Source organism: Poeciliopsis prolifica, unplaced genomic scaffold, assembly GCF_027474105.1.
Source record: "Poeciliopsis prolifica strain line A6 unplaced genomic scaffold, Auburn_PproV2 SCAFFOLD029, whole genome shotgun sequence".
Lineage (NCBI taxonomy): Eukaryota > Metazoa > Chordata > Actinopteri > Cyprinodontiformes > Poeciliidae > Poeciliopsis > Poeciliopsis prolifica.
The window spans coordinates 968,024-992,138 of NW_026562404.1; the positions used below are offsets into that span (position 1 = coordinate 968,024).

Consider the following 24,115-nt stretch of genomic DNA (forward strand, 5'->3'; position numbering starts at 1 on the left):
AATGGAAACATTTGGATGTTGATGTTTCTTTGTAAAAAACAAAAAAAAGAAAAAAAAAAAAAAAAAAGAAAATAATTGTGTTTTTTCTTCAATCCACATCAAAACATGACTTGTAAGTCGGCCAGAATGATTGAAAATATTCTTCTCTACCAATAAAACAACCTGAGTGTTTTTAAGAACTTCTCTACAAGTTATTGTCGTAAACATAATTCAATTATATTTTGCTTTAGGTATTGCCCTTCAGAATATTATATACTTAAAACTATTTTTGAAAGAAGAAACCTGTAGAAAGTTTGAATAACTTTCATGGTGATCATTTACAATGATGTCTCATATTTCCCTTGATACAAATAAAAGAAAAAAAAACAGTTAATCATTACTCAGTGATAATAAGTGGAATATTTAAGGCTTGAGTTGCCACACAACCCACAGACCTGACCCAGAGAGACTGAAAGTAAAGATGGAGATGACAAGATATTTTCCTGCATTGTTTCTGATCTGCTCTCTCTCCACGGCTCAGCTCCAAGCTGCAGACGATAATGAAATTATTTCACATTTAAGGCGAACAGAATCACAGGTAGCAGATGCAGGGAATCTCTCAGACAATCAACAAACTTGTGCACAGGACATCAATGCAGTGCTGAGAGAGATGAGCTCCTCATTGGCTGGACTGAAGGTTGGTATGGAGTACCTACAGAGAGATTATGAAGGTATGTTAACCAGAAGTCACTGCTTTATGAAACTGAAGGGTTTATATTCAAATAGTCATTTCAATGTTTTTATTTTTATTTTACTCCTGCAACAGCCAAGACAAAAGAACTGGACTTGCTAAAACAACAGTACCAAGGTATTTATAAGACAACAAATAAAACCCTGAAAAGCTGATTTATTTAAACAAAAAAGTTTAAAAGTTGTCTGACATCAGAGCTATCAGAAATCAATCTAATTATGGCTCCATACACAAACAAAATCTTCACAAGAAATATGTACACAAGATTTTTAAAAACAAATCATAAGCAGGTTTTAGAAATGCTTCTGCTGTTGAGGACTGTAATTACTGTGGGAATAAATGTTTTATTTTTATTATATTCCTTTACCTGGACAGCAGGATTGATGGGAGGAGAGTGAATGAGTGATGGAAGGGATGAAAACATTAATATAGATGAGACAATAGTGTTTTAATGAATCAATTATACTTCAAAACAACACCTTTTGGTGGTTCTTAACCATCAAATAACCAAACAGTATCAAAAACAAATACTACCCAGGCTTTCTCAACCACCTGGTTTTTAAATAGGGACTTTCCCATTCCTCATAAATGTTCATGTAGTCCCAAACTAAATTATGTGGAACAGTCCCGAACACATCGGAGTCCTTTAGTTTGAACACCAAAAACATAAAACAATTGACAGTCTTTAATGAGTGGGCCCACCAAAAATAAAACAAATTAAAGCCGGCAAAATAGTCTATAAACCCCCGTTGCAGGCCTGATACTGAAGACACTCACCCTTGGTCCTCAATCCACAGTGAAGGGTGTACATAGTTCCTGACGGCTCATCTCACCAGACAAACGTCGGTTAATCCGCGCCTTTTGGGTAGAGGCGGAGGAAACCGCAGCCAACTCCAACACAGCAGGCCCGACGCAGGTGTAGTGAGTCTGGACAGCTCCGATGAAGACCTCCGCATCCAGCTCACCGCTCGCTTCTTCCTCGATCCGTCAGCTGTCCCTGTGTGCTAGTCCACAGCCAAGTTGGGGCACTTTGTAGCCGGTATTCCACCGAAACGGCTCACAAAAGTTCCAGCTAACTCCACCGAGTACCCGCGTCGTCTCTCCCCTTTTCCTGTTCTGCTCTCCTCTCCCGCGGTACTCTCTTTAGTCCCGCCCCCCAGTCAATCAGAACTCAGGAAAAGTGCAATCACCCAATAGTAACTGACCTTAGGCAGAACTACAAAACACACAGCAATCTAGTGTGTCACACCTCGTGTTGAGCTGTACTTTACATACAAACTATACAATAATTGTTCGTTCTTCAAGTAACAGAACACAATATTTTTAATACTTTTTACTTCAACTGTTTTTTCTTTTTAATGAACTCTTGCTCATTTCAAACTCCTACTAAAAGACTTTGACATTATTATATCTTACTTTAAGATATTAAGTTTGTTATTTTTCAAAACAACAATATTTCTGGGAATCCAGGGGGTTACATAAAGATGAGACAATAGTGTTTTTAATGAACCAATTATTTTGCTGCCTTGGTATGTGATGTGTCAGAGTTTGGTTTTCTCTTTGCTTGTGGTAAAGTTGTATTATGTGACATTGAAAGGTGTTATGAGAAAACATTATTAAAATAATGTCACTATTCCTTTTCACACAGCTCAGTATCGTCAAGATTAGAAACTGCTGTGAATTTGTGATGTCAAACTATTACTGTGAAAAATGACAGAGGATATTAATTTTATTTGACATTTCATGTTTGTTATAATCAATTTTCAGCTCAGATAGGAGAACTGATGAGCGTTAAAGCCAGAACAAACAACACTGAGAACCAAGTGGAGGATCTGAAGAGAGAAAGAGAAGGTTTGGAAACTCAACAGTATTTACACAGAAACATTATCTTAACATGTCATGCAACAAAAATCAAGTTATATACTTTTGTTTGATGTTCATTAATTGTTTAACATGTTTAGTTATTTAAAAAAAATTAAGACAGTAGTTTGTTAGTTTTGATTTGTTTAATTTTACAAACACCAGATAGTTTTTTTTTTAGAACAAGTAACATGCTTGATACCAATAATACTGAATTTTTGTCTCGTAGTGAAACAAGTGGCTTTCTCAGCTTCCTTGCTGGCATCAGGTTCTGGATATATTGGACCATTTGACACACAAACACCTCTAGTCTTCAGACGTGTTGTTACAAATATTGGAAATGCCTACAACCCAAACACAGGTACCCAAGTTTATGCAGAACTTGATTCTCTTTATTATCTTGACATGCAGTTGGTTGATTGATCGATTCTTTATGTAGATATACGGATGGAAAAGTTCAATAGAAACATTATTTTTATATGTTCCTCAGGTTTTTTCATTGCCCCGGTGAGAGGAGTCTATCACTTTGAGTTCCACTTACATGGACATGGACTTCCATCACATGGGACAGGTGCCATTTTGGTCAAGAATGGAGACATTATTTTCAGTGCATATGAACATCAACCTTCCTACTCTGTTAACCCATCTAATGGTGCCACATTGCTGCTAGAAACTGGAGATGTTGTGTTTTTGCGTCTGTGGCAAACCACAAGGATTTTTGATGACCATTATCATCCTACCACCTTCAGTGGACACTTGGTTTTCACTGTATGAGCAGAAAGCAGTCCAAATGTTATTTCTGCCTCAGAAGTGCATCATAATGTATACATGTCTTTTTCACTGGATTCAATAATTTGTATTTTATTTCTTTTTGTGTTAAATTTCACAATAATTTACCAGCCACAATGGTTCTAGCAGTTCTCTTTCAATTGTTCTTTTCTGAATAGAATACACACATAATGCAATATTGAACTTTAATTTAGTTTTGTTGAAACATTTATTGGAATGTGCCAATAGTTTCAGATCAAAATTGTTCACTTTTTAATGCACTAAACCTGAAGGTGTTTTTTGCAGTATTTCTTAAAATTTGTTTTTCAAAAATAAAAACATATCTGTATTTTTTTTTGAGTGACCACAAAACTATAAAATCATTGAACCAGGAACAACTGTCTCTCCCCAGTGGTGATAAACAGAAAAAGATGAATGACTCCTCCAGCAACATAAATACAATTCAATCTGGAGAAGCTCACACAGAGAAAAGCTTCAATTAGAAAGATTTTATTTGGATCGAAGTTCTTTGGCTCTCGGTCCTGGCAGAAGACCTGCATGCTGAGGATCACCACGAGCTGGATGGTCGGCTCAGGGCAAAGGTCAGGGTAGTCTTCTCCCAGGTCTGGATACTGGTGTGGAGAGGAGTCTAGAGAGGAAGGAGCGCGGACGGAGCAGGGAAGTTGTCCGACTGGATGAAGGTGGAGACGGGGAGGAGGTGGGTTGAAGGGCGGCTGAAGAGCGGGTGAACCTGAGGTTGCTTGTGCTTTAGAGGGAACCCTTGCATGGTGATTGGCTGGACTGGAGTCGGGCTCCAGTGCTGGTTGGCTGCAGCGGGGGCGTGGTGATTGGATGATGGTGATAAACTGGGTCAAGTCTCCAAGCTTGAATTTATGCTTTAGCTTCTTTAGGAAAATAGTGAACGTCTTTTTCATGTTGGATTAATGTTCATTGAATCAGATTCAGGAAATTGCAATTTGGGCCTCAGTAATTAGTTAGTAAACACATTTTTGTATTTATTTAATAAAAGTTGACTTACCTCCGCAACTTTTCTTCATGTGTTGTTTTTTGAGGAAGGACAAAGAAAATACTTGGTTATCAGCAGTTTATCACATGTCAGATACTGCTATCTGGTAAGTGTTGGTTTATCAGTCTGAGACCAGATAACAGCTTATCATTTATATTACTCTTATTGAGGAAGCAAGGAGAAAAAATAGTCTTTATCACTCATCTATCTGCTCATGGCACGTTACTGGATTATAAGATGACCCAGTGATGTTAGAGGTGTTTTTTGTTGTTGTTATTAATCATACATTAAAACATGAACCTCTCAGAAATGTCAGAGATATAGGATTCTCTTATTAACCATTTTCATTAAAGCTGCATTTGAAATGAAAACAATGCGAGTTGGAAAACAGCTCACTTTTTAATTATTTATCTGGAACTATTTCAAAGAACTTGTTCTGATGTCAGCACTGGTTGACTATTTCCTGCACAAGTGTTTAATATGGACTTGTGCAGATAACTACATAACAAAGTCCATCTTGGTCAGCACTTGAAGCATTGTATTTTTTTAAGTCATTAATACCTAAACTCTCCGTGAACCGAGGAATCTAGATGATTTATACCAGTCTATACAACTGAAGTGTATAGATGTTCAAATGTAGTGTCTTGAAAATTTATTAAAACAATATTTAAAAATGTATTTATTCAGGAAGCCATTGCAGTAGCAAAAGGAGTAATAAGATTTGATCAATTTTCTAGTGTTGGTCAGGACTCCCGAAACAGCAATACACAGGAGCTGAGTTCTCTGATAGATTTTCCCTGTGATCAATTATTTGTATTGAAATATCTCATTTTAATATGACTAAGAAACAAAAATCAGGAAGATCACTTTTGCTGGAATCCACTGTGAATACAAATACATATTAATATTGGCATAATGGAGAATTGTAGCAATTCAAATATATGGATTTCAATGTTTCTTTGCAAATAAATTTTTTTTATCATATTCTTTCTTCGATCCAAAAATGAGAGAATTGGAGGAGTGAAAAAGTGTTGTACCAAAGATTTTCTTTGATTTTCACAAATTAAAGAAAATCTTAGAAAAATAAACTCTGGGTTTGTTAATGGTATCAAAATCTGATTTTTTGTGTCAATATTAGTTAATGTTAAACCAAAGGAAAAGATAACCATTGTACTATTTTCTGAAAAGAATATTTCTCTGAAGATGTTAAAGTGCTAATTGAGAGCTAATTCTCATGTTTTATTTGGGAGACTGTCGTTGCCGCTACACCCCCTCCCCTTCTTCCTTCACTCTCTATTGTCTCAGTCACTACTTCCTCTTCTGAGAGGGGAGATGTGCTACCAGCTCTCCATCTAACGGGTAAATTGAGTTTCCTAAATCTGCTGGGATTTACCTTATCCAGAACTGAAGTAAACTCTGTTTAAACTGGTTTCGAGACCGGATTCGCCTGACTACTAACGGCCTACATCCAGATGTCCCACCCTTCTTCCCCCTGTGAATTAGCCAGTCTGAGCAGCATACAGCCAACTAGTTCCACAGAGCACATCTGTTAACGGTCGCTCCTTCTTTTTTGCAACTTGCACTTGTTACTGAATCAGGTTAGTTTTAGTGACTCGGGCGAGTCCCAAGGATGTTGTTTTAAATTTGGGCTAAAGCAACCTATAAAACATTACCTACTTTTCTTCCCCAGAATCAAACATCACAGCTATTTTACTACCATCAAAGAACTTTGAGGTGACTCATTAATTGAATGTCCACAACGTCTTTTAGATTTCCTTTATGCTAAATATTTTATTAGTAAAGCAATTTTGCAAGGCTCAGTACAGCTTAATTAGGTAGAAGAAATAATCAAATAAGTAAAATCAATAATCTAGCCTATCTTTCCCTAACGCTGATACTAAGAACTAAATAGGGAACCTTTAGAGAGACGGACGGAGTTTGGTGTCTCGAACCCCAGAACTGGATCGATGATGAAGAAGGTGTTGCAGCAGGCGGAGGAGGTTGATTGATGAAGGCAGGGATCTCTGTTGGTCTGATGAGCTGTCATCTCTGCATCGATGATGAGGTCACACAGGACTTGGGTCTTTGTCTTTGCCTTGGTCTTCATCTTTGCCTTGATCTTCATCTTTGTCCTTGATCTTCATCTTTGTCTTTATCTTTGTCCTTGGGGTCTGAACCCAGCCGATGAGAGAAGTCCGATTTGAAGCCACATGTTGCGGGGCTGACGGATTGGTCCCATGCGCAGGACTTAGAAAAATAAACTCTGGGTTTGTTAATGGTATCAAAATCTGATTTTTTGTGTCAATATTTGAAAATATTGACCCTGTGACCCCGGCTCTGCTTCAGCTGCAGAGTTCTTTGTCCATCTCGGTCTTGACTCGAAGCTGCCTGGAGGATCCAACCAAAGATTCCTCTTTTGCTCTCCCCTTATATAGGGTTTATACCCACTTTCAGTGCATTTTCATTGGCTAACACTGTTGCTGTGCTTTATTGGGTAACTTGTTTAGACAGATAAACTCATATCCATCACTGTCTTAGAGACATTTTGTCCTGATGTCTTGGCTAATGTCTCAGGGCTGCTCAATGTTCCTCCCATGTCTCTGACACGTGTAAGTTGTTCAACAAGCTATCTCCTAATAAGGTCTTGGTCGTCTCTGCTTTCCTGTTAGTCCCCATTTTACCCCTAACCTCTCACCTACTATCTACCTCCAACACATCATCAGTGATCTTTAATAGCAGTTACATGTTTTACACCATTTCAAGTTCAATGTTAGAATCACATTCATAAACCTTTTAGTTTCTTTAATTTAGCATTCATTTATAAGTTTATGATAATCACAACTTATTACTCTTTTATTATTTGATACCAAAGTTACAGTTACTTGTTTTACTTGTACGTTTTTCCACAAGTGTCAGTAAGTATTGTTATAAGTAAACCACTATTAATATAAGTACTTTACTTTAAATCTTATCTAATTACTCACAATGTTTAGATTTTATCCTTTGAAACTTTTATGCTTTTAAACAAGGACTGGTCTCAGCTATTTTTATACAGCTGCAAGCTGGAAACTTACTTCCTCTTTTTTCAGAAAACCTGCTCTTCCTGTCTCATCTCTCTCTCTGACTATGATTTCTTATGATTAGATATAAAAAACAAGCATAATGAAAGCTAAGTTTGCAGGAGACAAAAACAACACACACAACCAGGTTTATTTTATTGCAGTCTGGGTCTACTGTTGGATCTAGATGTGATTGGTGTGACTTATTTTATAGGTAACTTTATTTGTTTTTACTGTTAACTAAAATCTCCAGCATGGGGAAGTGGGATGATCTCGGATTTTTCTTGACACCCCCTCTTCGAGGTCAGACCTTTCCCATGCTGGGGGTCCAACACCCTCCTGCAGCTCTGCGTCCTCATTCCCTGGAGAGAAGAAGAGGTTCATCTGGGATGCTGGGATGTGAAGATGGAGATTCTTCATCCTCAGTTGTCCTGAAGGTCTCAGTAAAGTCATCAAAACTCCACTTCTCTAGACAAGACAAAAATAAAGACTCAATAATGACAAGGGAGAAGATTTTTGCTCCATTTACTCATTTAAGGATTGACGTGTAAGAAAACATTAACAAGGACAATAAGCCACAGAAGCCAAGAGGTTAAACTGTATCATCAGTGTTTTGTGTATCTTCAAAATTGTAAAGCTCTTTATAATATCCTAATATTTGCTCTACATCACATTCATACCAATAAAACAAGTTTTAAAAAAATATCTGAGTTAAGTTATTGCCATACACTTGACTTAATTAAGTTTCCCTTCAGATATTGTCCTCCAGAATATTATTTCCTTGAAACTGTTTTTGTAAAAAGAAACATAGAAAGTTTGGATAACTCTCATAGTGATCGCCTACAACGACGTCACATGTTTTCGATCAAAGAGTAACCAGTATGAAATATTTTCAAGTTTTATTACCTGCACGTTTTACTAAAAAAACGAAAACAAAAAACAGTTAATCATTACTCAGTGATAATAAGTGGAATATTTAAGGACTGAGTTGCCACACAACCCACAGACCTGACCCAGAGAGACTGAAAGTAAAGATGGAGATGACAAGATTTTTTCCTGCATTGCTTCTGATCTGCTCTCTCTTCACAGCTCAACTCCAAGCTGCATATGACAATGAAATTATTTCACATTTAAGACAAACAGAATCACAGGCAGCAGATGCAGGAAATCTCTCTGACAACCAACAAACCTTTACAAAGGACATCCATGCAGTGCTGAGAGATGAGCTCCTCATTGGCTGGACTGAAGGTGGAGATGAGGTACCTACAGAGAGATTATGAAGGTAACACAAATACAGCATTTGGAAAAGTTTCTTTCAAAGGTTGTGCTAATATGTTAGCCTTAACCCACAAGTTTTTTTTTTTTTTTTTTTTTTTTGACCTGTGTTTTTCTGGTACTTTTTTATTCTGAGTCAAAATAATGTTTATAATACTTTCTGCTGTGTTTTATTTCACACAATACTTTTTTCATGCTTGAAATATTTTCATTTTTCACTGTTTAAAGCATTTTTAGAAGAAATTGTAGAGCATTTGTTACAATTTGTAGAAGATCTTCAAAACAAAATGACAACAACAGCAATTTTACAACAGCAATGTTGGAACAACGTCAGTATCCATTATGTGTGTGTTGGCAGGGAAAGGTGGGGAGGAGAGGATAGAAAGAGCATGTTTCTTGAAACTAGCTCACTAACCAAGATAGCTAACATTACTGTCTGTATTCTGTTATGATGTGTGTATCATGCATATGAGTGTGTGTATGTATGTGCATTTACTTATCCATCCATCCATCCATCCATCCATCCATCCATCCATCCATCCATCCATCCATCCATCCATCCATCCATCCATCCATCCATCCATCCATCCATCCATCCATCCATCCATCCATCCATCCATCCATCCACTCTATTCTTTTTGAGCTCATTTATTTATGCATCTATTTATATAGCTATGAATTTTTATTTTATTTATTGAAATAATAAAAGAAAGAACCTTAAACACATTGTTTAACAGGTTTTGCATTTCATTCAACACATTTTCTCTTTTGGTTTATCATCCAGGGTATCAGACACACATCTACACACGCACACACAAATAATTCACATGCACAATAACGTATAGGCCGTAATGTTAGTTAGCTTGGTTAGATAACTCGCACTAGTTAACTTCAAAGAAGGCTAATCGGTTGATTTGTGACAATAACCCTGTCACAGCATTTATGATTGACACACACAAACATTTGTGAGGTAAAAAATAAAGATAATTATATCTAAAAGTTCTTGCTGTGCGAAATATTATTGTTAAGGGGTGACACTTCGGACTCAGTGTGTATCGTTTACATAAAAATATTTTCCTGACTGTCACAACTGGTAAGAAACAAAGATCTGCATTAAATTCCATAGGAAATAAATGAGGGTCATTTTGGACTCACTTATGGAAGACTGGGGTAGAGATATAAAACATGCTATTTCTTAAAATGTTTAAAAGGTAAATTAAAAATTTGAATTGCATATCATCAACATGTTTGTTGAGGAATATCTGGAATATGAAGTGATGAAAACTTTTCATTACAAAGATATTGCAAAAAGACGACCTCACCAGGTCCAAAAGGACCCACTTATGCATCAGAGGGTTAACAGTGAAATAAAGTCATATTTCACTGTTTTCTTTTTATTACCACAACAGCTAAAACGAGAGAGCTGGAGCTGCAGAAAGATGAATTAGACAAGCTGAAACAACAACACCAAGGTATTTTTTTAATTGTCCAAGTAAATAAGCTTAAAGAACAAGAACAATTTTGATAAACTTAATAACTCTATATTAACTTCTGGATGGTCAACTGCAGGGATGGATAACTAAAAGAAATGACTTTTATTTAACCAAAAAAGTGATGATAAGATGCTTGTACTTTTATTATTGTATTTCCAGCTCAGGCAGGAGAGCTGAGCAGTGTTAAAGCTCTGGCAAATATCACCGAAGACCAAGTGGAGTCTCTGAGAAGAGAAGGAGAAGGTTAAATATCCTTATTGAACACTCATATTATCATTTCAACAACCTCCAAGGCTCTCATAACTGTATTTCTTTAAGTGTCTCTTTTTTAACATATAAGTAACTAAGAAACAAAAATCATTTAATTTTTTGTCAAATTATATTTTTTCTTTGGTCCACACACAGTCCAGACGAAAGAACTGGAGGTGCAGAAGAAAGAGCTCGACAAGATAAAAGAACAACACCAAGGTATGCCAATAATTAAAAGAAAAGAAAAAAAAACCTCTTATTAAATGTATTAAAACATTACTTTTTATGTCAGCTGCCATGATTAAAGATATTAACAAATATGAAGCAGAAAAAACAAAACAAAATTCTGTCATTGTGATAATTAATAGTCATAAGAATATTATATTTATATTAGACCTGCAGAGCTGACAAGAAAGAATCAACAAAGACACCAAATGTCTTTTTATCAAGTTAATAAATTTTGCTTTCTGTTAGGTAATTTCCTCGAACCTACAATAAAATAACCACAGACAACGTATATGAATTAAATATGGTCAGGCTTCTGCAGAAGGAGAAATCTCGATCAACAGCTCCTCCTGGCTGGTCAAAAGAGAGTTCTGATCTGCTTTCACGTGAGCTCCCTCTTTATGTCAAAGCATCAAACAACAGAGGTCGTAAAACATTTAACACAAACAGACCAACAACTCAGTTCCAGGTGTGATATCTAATTTACAATCTGAGCCCAGTTCAGCTCTGGGTCAAACTGTCACCTAAGACCGGGTAGATAAACACCAGAGAAAACTTTAGGGTCTGAGAACCATAAAGTTTTACTATCTCGCATGAAGACAGTCGTAACCTCCAGGTCAGCCCATACACACATAAGGAAGAAAACACTTTAACAAAATGATAATATCAAAAAATCTCTAACACTTTCTGTATTGAAAAACTGAGGATAATTATTCTGTCTTCTGTGTTTCTGGATAAATGTAAAAGGAATCCGACAAATAATCTTTTAAAGATATTGATAGCTACTTTTTTTTGCTTTGCATAATTTCAGCTCATGCAGAGGAACTGCTGAGAGTTCAAACCAGGGCAAACGGCACTGAACAGCAGGTGGAGGCTTTGAGGAGAGAAGGAGAAGGTTTGTGAATTCACAAATAAACTCACTATGACAACAATAACGTTTGATGAAAATGTTACATTTGTTTAAAATAAAGAATGAATTGTTATTGTTAAAAATATGACCAAATGTTTAATCCCACATTCTTCTTTTTTATTCAAATCAAATAAGCTTATAGTGGATAATTTCATGGTTGATCCTAATAATTACTTCCTGACTTACAGTGAAACGAGTGGCTTTCTCAGCTTCCTTGCTGGCATCAGGTTATGGAGAAACTGGACCATTTAACACACACACACCTCTGGTCTTCAAACATGTTGCTTCAAACATTGGAAATGCCTACAACCCAAACACAGGTACCTCTGTTTACATGATGATGATGACTATTATTATTATTATTATTATTTATTTTATTGTTATTATTTTGCATTTCAGGTTTTTTCACAGCTCCAGTCAGAGGAGTCTACCACTTTGAGTTCTATATCTATGGACATGGACATGCTTCATATCCTTCAGGTGCTGTGTTGACCAAGAATGGAGAACATATAGTTATTGCATCTGAACATCAGCCTTCTCATGCTGCTAATGCTGCTAATGGTGTCACATTGCTGCTAGAGGTTGGAGATGTTATATTTTTGCGCCAGTGGCACCACTCAAGGATTTATGACAACCAAAATCGTCACACAACCTTCAGTGGTCATCTGCTTTTCACCATGTGAGCAGCAAGCAGGGCTGATTTCAACCATCATCTCTACAACATGTCAGAACTGACTTTGAGCTACATTGGCGTAAAAAAGTCTTTCCTTTCTTCTTGATGTCCTATTATTTTGCATGTTTGTTATACTTCATTGATTCGTAACATCAGAACAATTTAAATACTAAATTAACTAAAAACAAAATGCAGTTTTGAAATGAGGATGTTTTTTCTGAAGGCAGGAAATAATCCTAACCCACCTCGTCCTGTGTGACAAAGTGATTAACCTGATTACTGCCACACCTGTTCTCAATTAAATAAGAGCTTCCTGGAAAAGCAAAATGCACCAGCAGTTCCTCAAAAAGTTGACTTCATATTGAGATCCACCAAAATTCAGGAACAAATGAGAAAAAAAAAACTGTGAGCCTGGAAATGCTTACAAAGCTCAAGGATTTATGATAACTAGAATAATCATGATACCTTCAGTGATCGCCTTGTGAGCAACAAACAGTACAAATTTGTATATGTGTGTGTATGTATCACATACAATATCCTGATGTGATACAGAATATTTCTTATCTTCTATCACATAAATACAGGATGTTGCAGTTTCCCCCTGCATGATGAACATCAACACAAAGTCATTATTAAACTGAGCAAAAACCTTATTTCTGTAGCCATAAATCAATTCAAGAGTGAACTATTGGATATTTTGTCTTTGTGGTTTTTATCCTGGTCTAATTGTTTTGTACAGTTTTATACTGAATATTCTGTGAGCATTTTGATGAATAATTGAATGGAAATATTCTATATAAATGAAATTGTTTTTTCATTGAGTCATCACGCAGTGATCTGAACTTACATTATTAACATGGTAATATAGAAATATTGTCATATTATTGTCATAAATTGTTATTTCTCAGTAACACACACAAGCTGAGACCTTTGTTCTGGGAGTGATGTCGTGTCTTAACACACAAAACACATTCAGTTCAAAAAAGAAGTTCATCCATTGATCCCAGAGATAAAAAGAGAAAATACGGCCAAGACCCAAACAACACATCAACGTGGAACATGTGAATGTCACCGTATGTTAATGTTGGAAAATATGTGTGTGAAATTAGACTGAGAGAAGCTTCATTGGCTTTGTCCCTCTGACCGGTCTCTGAATTATGACTGGAATATAATGGTAAATTTAGGAATTATTTAATATGTAAATTTATTTTGATTGCTTAATAAATTTTCTTAACTTATGTAAACATGTCTTACAGTCTTCACTTATGTACCCCACAGAGACGTATTCTAGACATGCTTCGACTTCCTCTTTACTTATGAGAATAAAACACAAATGAAGATTAAAAATCTGCCAATGTTTCTGTTTGTTCTTTTGTTTTTGTGATCAATCATTAACAGCTTTATTTTATCAGCAGTTATAATAAACCTGGATCTATCTCTGTATTCTCTTTGTTGAACTTTAAGAGTTGACCCACATTTCAGTGATGATAGTGATAAAACTTTTATTTGTTCTTTTATATAACAAATCATCAACAGCTTTTCTTTATTTTTAATAATAAACCTGGTTATATCTTTGTTGAAAGCTGTACTTGACCTTTATGATTTGTCCCAGATTTCAGTGATGATAGTGGTTCAGTTTATTGTTCTTTTGTGTAATAAATCATTAACAACAATGTTAATAAACTGGGATCTATGTCTATAATCTCTTTGTCAAAAGAGAAAGTTCAGAAAAGTGAACCAAGTTTATTATGTACAACAGATAAAGTTTTCAGCTTAACTACAGCGTCATTCACAATTGTCCAAATCTTGAGATTCAAAATGGTAAACTTCAAATGCCAATCAATTTCAAATCCATTAGGATAAGTTTAATTGAAACAAACTGTTATGACCCCTAACATATTATTAAACATTTTCACAAACTTGAAATATTAAACTTTTATGTGACAATCTCCTGTTTGACCAGAAAATACATCACAATGTAAAGAGAACTCTGTATTAAATAATCAATCAGGTTTTAGTGCAAAAAACATTCCATTTCCAATTTTCTCATTCATATTTGCTCATCTACAATTACCAGAATGCAAAAACAGTAGCACCATATTTGTTGATTGGTTTGGTGTAATTTGATTTTGGGATGTCCTTCTTGAGTAGTATTTAATCATCAATTCTTCTAACTCCATGTTTACCTTCCAGGGGACACACATTTTGTTTTTCTCTAGAACAGAAGTGGATAGCGTGGAAAAGTAATGAACTCACTGAAAAGAAAAAGCAACAAAACAAAATATTGTTCACGTAATACCTGGTCCTTCTATGTCTCCATAGAGAATGAATCCTGTGTGCAAGTTAAGAATTAGAGTCAATCATGATATGCAACTTATTTAATCTATGTAATTTAACATGTTTTCCACCTTTATATATTTTCTAGAGGCTACAAAAGGATACTTATTATTCTGGGACACAGTGGCTTAAATTCCCAAACCTACAAAATTTTGGGTTTTTGTTGAAGGTTCTTGGCTTGAATATTTTATACTGATTATTGTGACATTGTAAACATCGGCATTTTATATGAACAGAATATATTTTATCATTTATCTCCAACAATTGCAAAAAGCCTACTTTATATGGGAGGGCCACATAACAAGTCTTATTACCTGCACGTGTTTCTGCAGAGCCTGGTAATAATTAGTAACTGAGGGCAAAGCAGTATATAAGCTTGGATCATTCCAGAAACCACAAACCTTACATGCAGAGACAAAAACTTAGAAAAAAGATGGGAATGATTTTTCTATTGCTGTTAATCTGCTCTCTCTCCAGAGCACAGCTAGAAACAGAGTCTGTGAATGAAATGATGTCACATGTAAGACAAACTGAATTACTGGAGAGCGACACAGGAAGTCTCTCAAACCAACCACCAACATGTAGCCAGGAAATCAACAGTGTCCTGAGAGAGATGACTGGTTCACTGGCTGGACTGAAGGTGCAGGTGGGATACTTAGAGAGGGACAACGAAGGTATGTCCATAAAAAATATGCGTCACATAAACAATTAATGCTAAGAATTACTCATGGAGAGATCATTGTTTTGCAATGTTTTCTTTGATATAAACAGCTAAGCTGAGAAAGATGGAGCTGATGAAACAGCAGTATTTGGTGATAAAATGTTTGTAAAGTTTGCAGTTTGAATAGAAAAGCAATATAGCAAGAAACTATTACTTTTGTGTCACTTTTGTACTGGAGCAACAAAACCAGGTATTTACTGATACCTGCTATATGCAGCATAGCACTAAATTATAATAACCATTCTAATGCAATTAAGACACTTCAGTAACAGGGTAAAGATTTTAATATAGAGCATATAAGTGCATATTCTGCAGTGCAAAGAAATATATATATATATAACTTATTTAAACAAACATTTAAATAGTATTCAGGGTTTTGGTCCAATTATAAATTAGTTAATCTATGAGTCTGCAGGGTTTTTTTTTTTTAGTTAAAATCATGTTTTTCTGTGGTGTTGGCTCTTTTGCAAAATTCCGGATCAGGCTTAAGAACTGATGTCTGTTAAAGCTGCAGCAACATCACAGAAAATCTAATGGAGCCTCTGAGGACAAAGATTGCAGGCTGGAGAGTTTATGAGCATGCTGACATCACATGATTCACCTTGCATTATTTGCACTAACATTGCTGTCCACTAAAATTGATCATTTTAAGCTGTTATTGCATTTATTTGTGACATGGCTTTCCTCCTGGTCACTTCACCTTTTTGCCAAATCATAGCCACTTTGATTTTATACCAAGCAAACCTTTTCTCACCCATGTCTCTAAATGTTGCATAATAGCTTGTCTTATGGTGTCTTATGGTAGCATCAATAATTGTAAGGATAATAAAAAAGCCCAAGTCTCACACAAAATTTAAATTAAGAAGCTATTTCTCCTGCAAAAACAGGTTAGGTGAAATCACCTAATAGATTTATTTACTGAAAGAATAATGGCTGTGTCCATAACGGCTTTTATCTTTGTTTTTTCCTTTATACACCAACAGCTAAGACCAGAGAACTGGAGTTGCTAAAGAATGAGTTGGAAAAGATAAAGCAACAGTTCCAAGGTATCTCTTACATAAAAAATGAAATAACATGTTGCAAACTAATGATGTCACATATTTGCTTTCCAAAATCATAATTAGTGTATTTATTTATTTAATTTTTAAAACATCTCAAGATGAACTTGTATTACAGTTAGTAGTGTGTATTAAACAAAAACTTCTTAAAATACTAATCATTATGCAAATAATGAAATGATTTTTTTCCACTTTCACTCCTTTGTTTATTTATTGCACATCATCTACAGCACAGGTAGAAGAGGTGACCACAGTCAAAGCCTTGGCAAACAGCACTGAACACCAAGTGGAGGTTTTGTGGAAAGAGGGAAAAGGTAAGTCAATTTATAATTTACTTCACAATTCGAAAAAATATATAACTATCTTGTTTATAACTAATATCATTTGTCTGTTTGTTTTTTTTTTTTTATTTTAGAGCAAGTGATAAAAGTAAGACGTCTTGAGCAGCAGTACCAAGGTATTTATGACTAACAATAAATCATTTTGTGATAAATGACACATTAAAAAATGTCTTAAATATTTAGAACCAAATAAAGCAGATTTCTGTTAAACAATACAAAAAGTTGTCACCAAAGATATCAAAAATTCGTCTTCACCTGGTTTCTAAACACCTACAAAAATGCCACAAGACGTAAATACTGCTTTCTCTATTTCAGCGAAACGAGTGGCTTTCTCCGCCTCAGTGTTCACTGGAGGAGCTCAAGGATATGTCGGACCATTTAACACAGACACAGTTCTGATCTTCAGACATGTTGCTACTAATACTGGAAATGCCTACAACCCGCATACAGGTGCACAGATTTATGCATTCATCTGTAATGAGTTGCTTTCTTTTGAGAGCCTGACAAAAACATGGTTAATTTTCACTAATTTTGCCAATAATTATTTAAAATTTTGACAGGGATTTTTTCTGCACCCGTCAGAGGAGTCTATCATTTTGAGTTCTACCTTCATGGCCATGGACATGCGTCACATCCCACAGCTGCTACGTTGGTCAAGAATGGGCAGCAAATCTTCACTGCCTTTGAATGGCAATCTTCCGGTTCTGTTAATCCTGCTAATGGAGTGAATTTACATTTAGAGTCTGGAGATGTTGTTTTTGCGCGTCTCTGGAGGAACGCAAGAATTTATGACACTGTTAATCATCACACAACCTTCAGTGGCCATCTGCTTTTCCTTTTGTGAGCACAAAACTTTTCTGATTTTCTTTGCCCATCAGGTTTCATTTTTGCGACTCATAATCAAACTTTGCAGAAGGTTGCATTTTTACATAATGTTTTGATGATGTTCAAATAAAAATATTGGAATTGGGATTTGTTGGCTTGACCAGTACAGTACTGGGTTATACTTATGATCAGCTTTACATCAGCAAGTTCAAGTGTCTGTAATTTTACTCATGCAGAAAAGTAAAATCAAATCTTTAAAAACAGTGTTTATTTCAGCTATCATTTTCTTTAAAAGCATTTCAATGAATTTCAGCCATTATTTTCTTTCAAAGCATTTAAATGATTGCCTAATTTGGAACAAAAAAGAAACTGTAATAAAGAATAAAGAAACGTAACTATAGAACCAGAATTACAATCAAAAGGGATATAAGAGATTTAATCATACAATTTTTAAGCAGAATTAAGAGTATTCCTGAAGGCAGCATTGATATTATGCAGGGACTTTCATGCTCAGCACACATTAAATGTTTAATCACATTTTTGCTGTAACTTACAATATGCCTTGATGAGGTCGTTTGTTTTAATTGTAAATGTTATATTTTAATTTGCTGTAAGCTGAAAATCGTCACAATTAACATGCAGTTTTTTCACAGGTAAGAAGTGGGCTCGCAAAAAAAAAAAAAAAAAAAAAAAAAAGTCCATGACTAATTGCGGGTTACACAATTAGTCATGGAAATTTTGACCATAAAGTAATGGATGATATGGTAACTGATAAATGTGATACTATGGCAAGCCGTTTTAACATAAATTCGGTTTCGTCTGACTATCCGTAAATAAAAGTTGAATAATTCATGATATCTCTAATTCATTTAGAGATATCGTAAAAGGAATTTTGACTAGTCAAAATTATAATTCTAGATATCTCTAATTTAGTTTTGTCCAGTCATTATTTGCTTTTAAGATATCTATAATTTAATTTCCACTAGTCAAAACTAAATTTCTCCTATCCAAAAATACATTTAAGATATCTTGAATTATGGACTAATTAGAGATATCTTGAATTATAATTTTGACTAGTCATAATTTAATTGTAGATATCTGAAATGTGTATTTCACATAGTCAGTAATTCATTGTAGATATCTTGAATTGAAGTCCCCATACAAATCAATGGTAAATCTGACGTCATTTTGACTAGTCAGAATGTAATTGGAGATATCTTAAATTGCTAAAACGTCTAGTCATAAAACAATTTGAGATATCTGGAAAGTAATTACGGATAGTCAGGCAAAACCGAATTTATGTTAAAACGGCTTGCCATAATTGACCAGCTAAGCCAATCAGGTATTGGTCACGTTTTGGTCACGTATTGGTCACGTGATCTTCCTGAGGCAAACTCGAAGCCCGAATCAAACGTCATAGATTGACGTCTTGATAATGTAATCACAAATCATGTTCTTTTGCAGATAATGTGGACAATACCTATCAAATATAAATTATATATAGATACCTATAGAGAAATAGATATCTATCTCTATATCAACATATTTATATTTTCATATAGCTAGATATATATTTATAATTTACATATATTTCATATATAATTTATATTTGATGGTTAATAAAATAATTAATGTCTAAATGATGGTGGAGAGGCTACAGGACTTTTACGTCAATCTATGACGTTTGATTCGGGCTTCGAGTTTGCCGCAGGAAGATCACGTGACCAATACGTGACCAATACCTGATTGGCCTAGCTGGTCATTGGTGACGTGACACTTCTCCGTCGCATTCAAACTCCGAATCTGACGTCATAGATTGACGTCAATGACCAGCAGAAGCAGAGCCTTTGAATGGTGGGCATCTGCGATCATGTGGTCACAAATCCCTTCTCTTGCCTTGCAGTAAATGCTTGCAAACACAAAGCCCATTAGAGACTTAATGGGCTTTAAGATTGGTTGATCCTTTCTTCAGTTTACAAGCTATGCATGGTTCAAGAGAAATGTCGGGTCATGAAAGACTCGTTTGACCGCCGATGACAAGGCGGTCAGTGTCATGTGATTCTGGTCACATGACACATGGTGGGCTGGGAAATAAGCTTCCATACCTTTGTATGGAAGCTTATGGGGAAATTTATGGTACATATATAGAGAGATATAGATATATATATATATCTATATCTATATATATCTATATCTATATATATATAGATAGATAGATATAGATATAGATAGAGATAGATATAGATATCTATCTATCTAGATAGATACATATATCTATATAGATATATAGATACATATCTATATATATATATAGATACATATATCTATATATATATATATATTTGGACCTTTAATAACACACAAGATACTACATTTCTGAAGTTATCCCCCCCACTCCAAAGAAAATAACATTTCATCAGCACTGAGCTAAAAGTTGTGTTCTTACAGAGATTCATAAAGTCCAAAAAGTTTTAAACTGCTGTAAATGTCTGTTGTCTTTTGTCTGCTTTTCAATCTGTCTGAATTTGTGTTGCTGCCCTGAGCAAATTTATTTACTTAATTTTTCTGCTTGTTGCAGAATTGTTTGATTTAAAGCCTCAAGAAGGTGCTACAGGCCAGCAAGCTATCGTTATGTGTAAAGAGATTTTCTTTGGTTGTGTTAATGTCAGTGTAAACTGGGTTGTGTTAATGTCAGTGTGGATTGGTCCCGCAGGATGTGACGATGGAAACCCCCGTGAACTTCTTACAGTGGCTGGCGTGAACTCAGGTGGACCTCTCCGCGACCTTAACAGCGGTGTGTGTCAAAAGCACTTGAAACTGTCCCAGCCAGCCAGTTCTTCCTCCTGAAAGTTTCTAAAAAACACAAAATCTCCGGGCTGGAAATTATGTAATGGTTTGCTCGCGGTGCAGGTTGCCCTCCTTGGGCCTGTCGTCTTGAATTGATCTGTTAGAGAAATTCAGTAGTTAATCATGTTGTCATTACATGTTATTAAAATAATTCCAGGTTTCATCGGCGGTCCCATTCCGGTGTTGGGAATCCTGCAAACAAGATTTTTTTTTTTATCTTCTTCGCATACGCATGTTAGTTCAATGTTTATTAAACACAGAACATGTAGACAAACATTATATGTCAACAAACATTCACCAACATGAAACAGACGCAAACAAACGTTGAACGCCATCAGAAGTCAGTCAGTCAGTCAGTCAGTCAGTCAAATTTGCATTACAGTCAAATATTTACAGTTAGTCCTCATTTATATACATATTTTCTTAAATTGAAATGGCTAAATTTATGTGAAGCTTCAAATAGAGAACTTTTAACAATATATCATATATTAATGTTTAAATTCAACTCTAATGTACAGGATCCTGTTTTAAAGTTTAGCTTTATCGACACATACAGAAGAGATCTCAATATAATTTAGAATTACAGCAACTAATTTATGTTTCTGCTGAAGCGCTTCATTAATAAAAAAAAAAACAGCTTTGTTATAAATAATAATCCCTGGACAACTAAAGGTATTTTAACCTGTCTAAGTTCAAATTTATTACAGCTGTATGTTATAGGAATTTCCCTCTGTTCAGTTGAAATGCAACCAAAATATAATATAGTATACCCACGCGTATATAACGCAACCTATCTGACAGCAGATAAGTGCTCAAAATTAGTGTGACTCTGTGGGAAGCGTACAAAATCAGATTAGAATACCACGATGTCTCGAGATGCCATAACAGCCCTTTCTGCACTTGCCACTGCGTGCAAACATTGTAGCAATGCGGCTGCTACATGATCTAATTTGGAAAATAGGCGACCAGTTTCAATTTATCACCATGTCTTTGGAGCAAAACAAAAAACCCTCTTCTCATCTAACCATCTCTATAAAACATTCAGGACAGATCGGGAAAAATCCCAGAGTTGGAGGTGTCTCAGGTATTTTTTTCAGCGCTCTGAATGACGTCAAACCAACTTCAATTCACATTTTACTTCAATCCTATGTAAAATGTGTGAGCTCATTAATAATCCAATAATCCCTTGTCATACTTCTCTCAGAGGTTTCTCAATCTCAGCATAACTTAGAATGAAATGCCTACAATAGTTGTTTTTTTTTAAGGGAGAGGTAACGCCATATTAGTTTCAATCCTGGATAAAGCTCTGCCCTTGGGGGAAATCACATGACCCAGGAAAGTCACAGACGGCTGCACAAAGTGCAATTTGCTTTTTCTTACTTTTTTTTCTTTTAATTTTTTTTTTTTATAGCCAGTTTATGCCAAAAAAAAAATAAAAATGAAGTAACTTCATGCTTTTAGAAACACACAGATCATGATTGGAAGCTGCCATTAATAAATCATCAACATACTACAAAAGAGCTGTTTGTGGTGCAAGTTTCAAATGTGAAAGATTGTCATTCAATGCTTGGTGAAAAATGGTTGGACTCTCATAGTAGCCCTGACAAAGTCTTGTAAATGTGTAGAGCTTATCGTTAAATTGAAAAGTGAACCAGAACCGGCTTTCTGGGTGAATTAGAACACTGAAAAAAACACTTGTCAAATAAATGACTGTGAAAAACATGCTGCCTGTTGGAATTTGTGACAAAATAGTGTTTGGATTTGGAACAATAGCTGCTTTGGCAATGACAGACTTGTTAACTTCTCTAAGATCTTGAACAAACCGTCACTCAACAGGTCGATCAGGAGCACTGAGTTTCTTCACAGGAAAAATAGGTGTCCTGACAGGTGAATTTGAAGAAGGTACAATGATACCTGCTTCCAGCAGTGATTGAAGCACTGGAGTTATTCCAAGCACTGCTTCTGGTTTCAAAGGGTATTGTTTTTGATTGGGATAGTGACAATTTGATTTGGAAATTATGGGAATAGTTTTTTTTTTTTTTTATTAAGCCCACATCATATTTGTAAGAAGCCCATAAATGGGCAGCTCAAAATAGGGTCAGATGAAAGGGATAACAAATCATGTTGATGGCGAAAAATAAATACTTTCTGAGACATATACAATCAGTTGTTTCATGTGTTGCTTTTGCTAGAGGGCAAAAAGTTTTCCACCCGTCTCCTGAATGTTTTGCCAAAGAGACATGAGGAAAAAAAAAAATCAGTCAGTGTGAAGAAGCTCAGTTGCTCAGGTGACAATCAGCAAAAAGCAAGTCTCAGCGGACCAGCATATGTGAGTTGCATGCAGCAAAGACGGGCGTGTCAGAAGGGAGGAGTCACTCAGCTCATCTGCTGGATCTGGACATGTGAGCTGTGCAATGAAGGCATTTTACTGACATCTCAGTGGAAGTGAAATGGGGTCAGATTGTCGGTCTGTAATCAACCATTCAAAAATGTAGAGCAGACTTGGTATTTTGAACAAATTAAGTCAGTTGGAGTTTGTTTTTTGGACACGGAGCCCCGTGTCTGAACATTCAATAGACAGAAATAGTGAGCATGAGAAGGACTTGGTGTATTTCAGTTGTATTTTTTACATATGTTGTGTGTGTTGGTACTTGCGATTTGCTGAACCAGAGGTTGCTCCAACGGCACCGGGTCTAGTTAGCTGGAATACCGTCCACGATGTCCTGTAAATCCACCTCTTAAAGGAAAAACTTGACCCATCTGGGGAAACCTCTTTGGTTACCATCAAATCTTCCTCCTCGGCCTGTGCAACCTACGGCCTCCTAGTTGTTTCTGAATCGTCTCTGGAAGCAGTCTCTGGCCCAATGTCCTAATTGTGCGCAGATAAAACAAACATCAGGCAGTGTGTTGCTTTGTGACTGCCAATACTGTCCTTGGTGTCCATACTGTCCATACTGTCCATACTGTTTATACTGTCCTTGCTGTGGCTGTTCAGAGCAGCTTGATGAAGCAGGGCGAGTTGGCAGAATTGTGCAGTTGGGCCTCTTCAACCTCACGGTTCATACATGGGACACTGAAGATCAGACGAAGCAGGTTTTGTAGAATATTCTGTTGTTTTCAGAATCCAGGGTAAAACATCCTTGTCCTCCTCACTCTTCCAGGGGCGGCATAGCGTCTTCCTCCTCAGTCTTCGGGCCGTAGGGATAATGGTCATCAATGTCCAAAAAAAAAAAAGGGTCTTTCCTCAGTGAGGCTGATGGTTGGTAAGGAGGAAGAGCTGGATAGAGTCTAGCGATGCCAGGTGAACCCGTTGGTGCCGCTGGATGCAAGCTCATCGCAGCAGGTTGACATGTTGGGAAGAGAGAAAAACAGTCATTAGTTTTCTTATTTTTCTTATGTTGTTCAGCTGATTTCTCATGATTCTTTTTCTTTCTTCAGCTTTCTGAACCATCTGAAATCTATGTTGTGCATGAGTTTTTTAAATTTTTTTATTATTTTTTTATTCCTATTTCCAGACTGAGTGTATCTGTGTGTTCTTGCATTATTTGTAAAAGTGAGATTTTTTTATTTTTATTTATTTATTTTTTTCCCAGCAGCTGTTCTGTAGCAGTAAATTACTATCTAAAACTGGGGTTCAAATAACCCATGATTAGAAAATCCAAATTTACGCCATTGTGACAAATACTGAACACATGATTCCCCATTCTCTAATTGTTA

General features: G+C 35.7%; 2 protein-coding genes across 2 annotated transcripts; both read left to right on the top strand.

Moving 5' to 3' along the window:
- Window positions 1–455: 455 nt before the first annotated feature.
- Window positions 456–3,745, top strand: LOC129372463 (complement C1q-like protein 2). Its single transcript, XM_055049805.1, has 5 exons — window positions 456–710; window positions 806–847; window positions 2,498–2,581; window positions 2,820–2,951; window positions 3,081–3,745. Exons 1-5 carry the CDS (start codon window positions 461–463, stop codon window positions 3,362–3,364), a joined length of 792 nt encoding a protein of 263 aa, XP_054905780.1. The 5' UTR covers window positions 456–460; the 3' UTR covers window positions 3,365–3,745.
- Window positions 3,746–15,027: 11,282 nt separating this feature from the next.
- Window positions 15,028–18,129, top strand: LOC129372469 (uncharacterized). Its single transcript, XM_055049812.1, has 6 exons — window positions 15,028–15,280; window positions 16,311–16,373; window positions 16,616–16,699; window positions 16,801–16,842; window positions 17,042–17,176; window positions 17,287–18,129. Exons 1-6 carry the CDS (start codon window positions 15,040–15,042, stop codon window positions 17,568–17,570), a joined length of 849 nt encoding a protein of 282 aa, XP_054905787.1. The 5' UTR covers window positions 15,028–15,039; the 3' UTR covers window positions 17,571–18,129.
- Window positions 18,130–24,115: the final 5,986 nt, after the last annotated feature.

Bases quoted from the DNA above. Each gene is read 5' to 3' on its own strand.
- LOC129372463 (XM_055049805.1), top strand. From the start codon at position 461: ATGGAGATGACAAGATATTTTCCTGCATTGTTTCTGATCTGCTCTCTC. The intron at 711-805 runs GTATGTTAACCA...CTCCTGCAACAG, and splicing joins CCTACAGAGAGATTATGAAG to CCAAGACAAAAGAACTGGAC. The intron at 2,952-3,080 runs GTACCCAAGTTT...TATGTTCCTCAG, and splicing joins TGCCTACAACCCAAACACAG to GTTTTTTCATTGCCCCGGTG.
- LOC129372469 (XM_055049812.1), top strand. From the start codon at position 15,040: ATGGGAATGATTTTTCTATTGCTGTTAATCTGCTCTCTCTCCAGAGCA. The intron at 16,374-16,615 runs GTATCTCTTACA...CATCATCTACAG, and splicing joins GATAAAGCAACAGTTCCAAG to CACAGGTAGAAGAGGTGACC. The intron at 16,700-16,800 runs GTAAGTCAATTT...TTTTTATTTTAG, and splicing joins TTTGTGGAAAGAGGGAAAAG to AGCAAGTGATAAAAGTAAGA.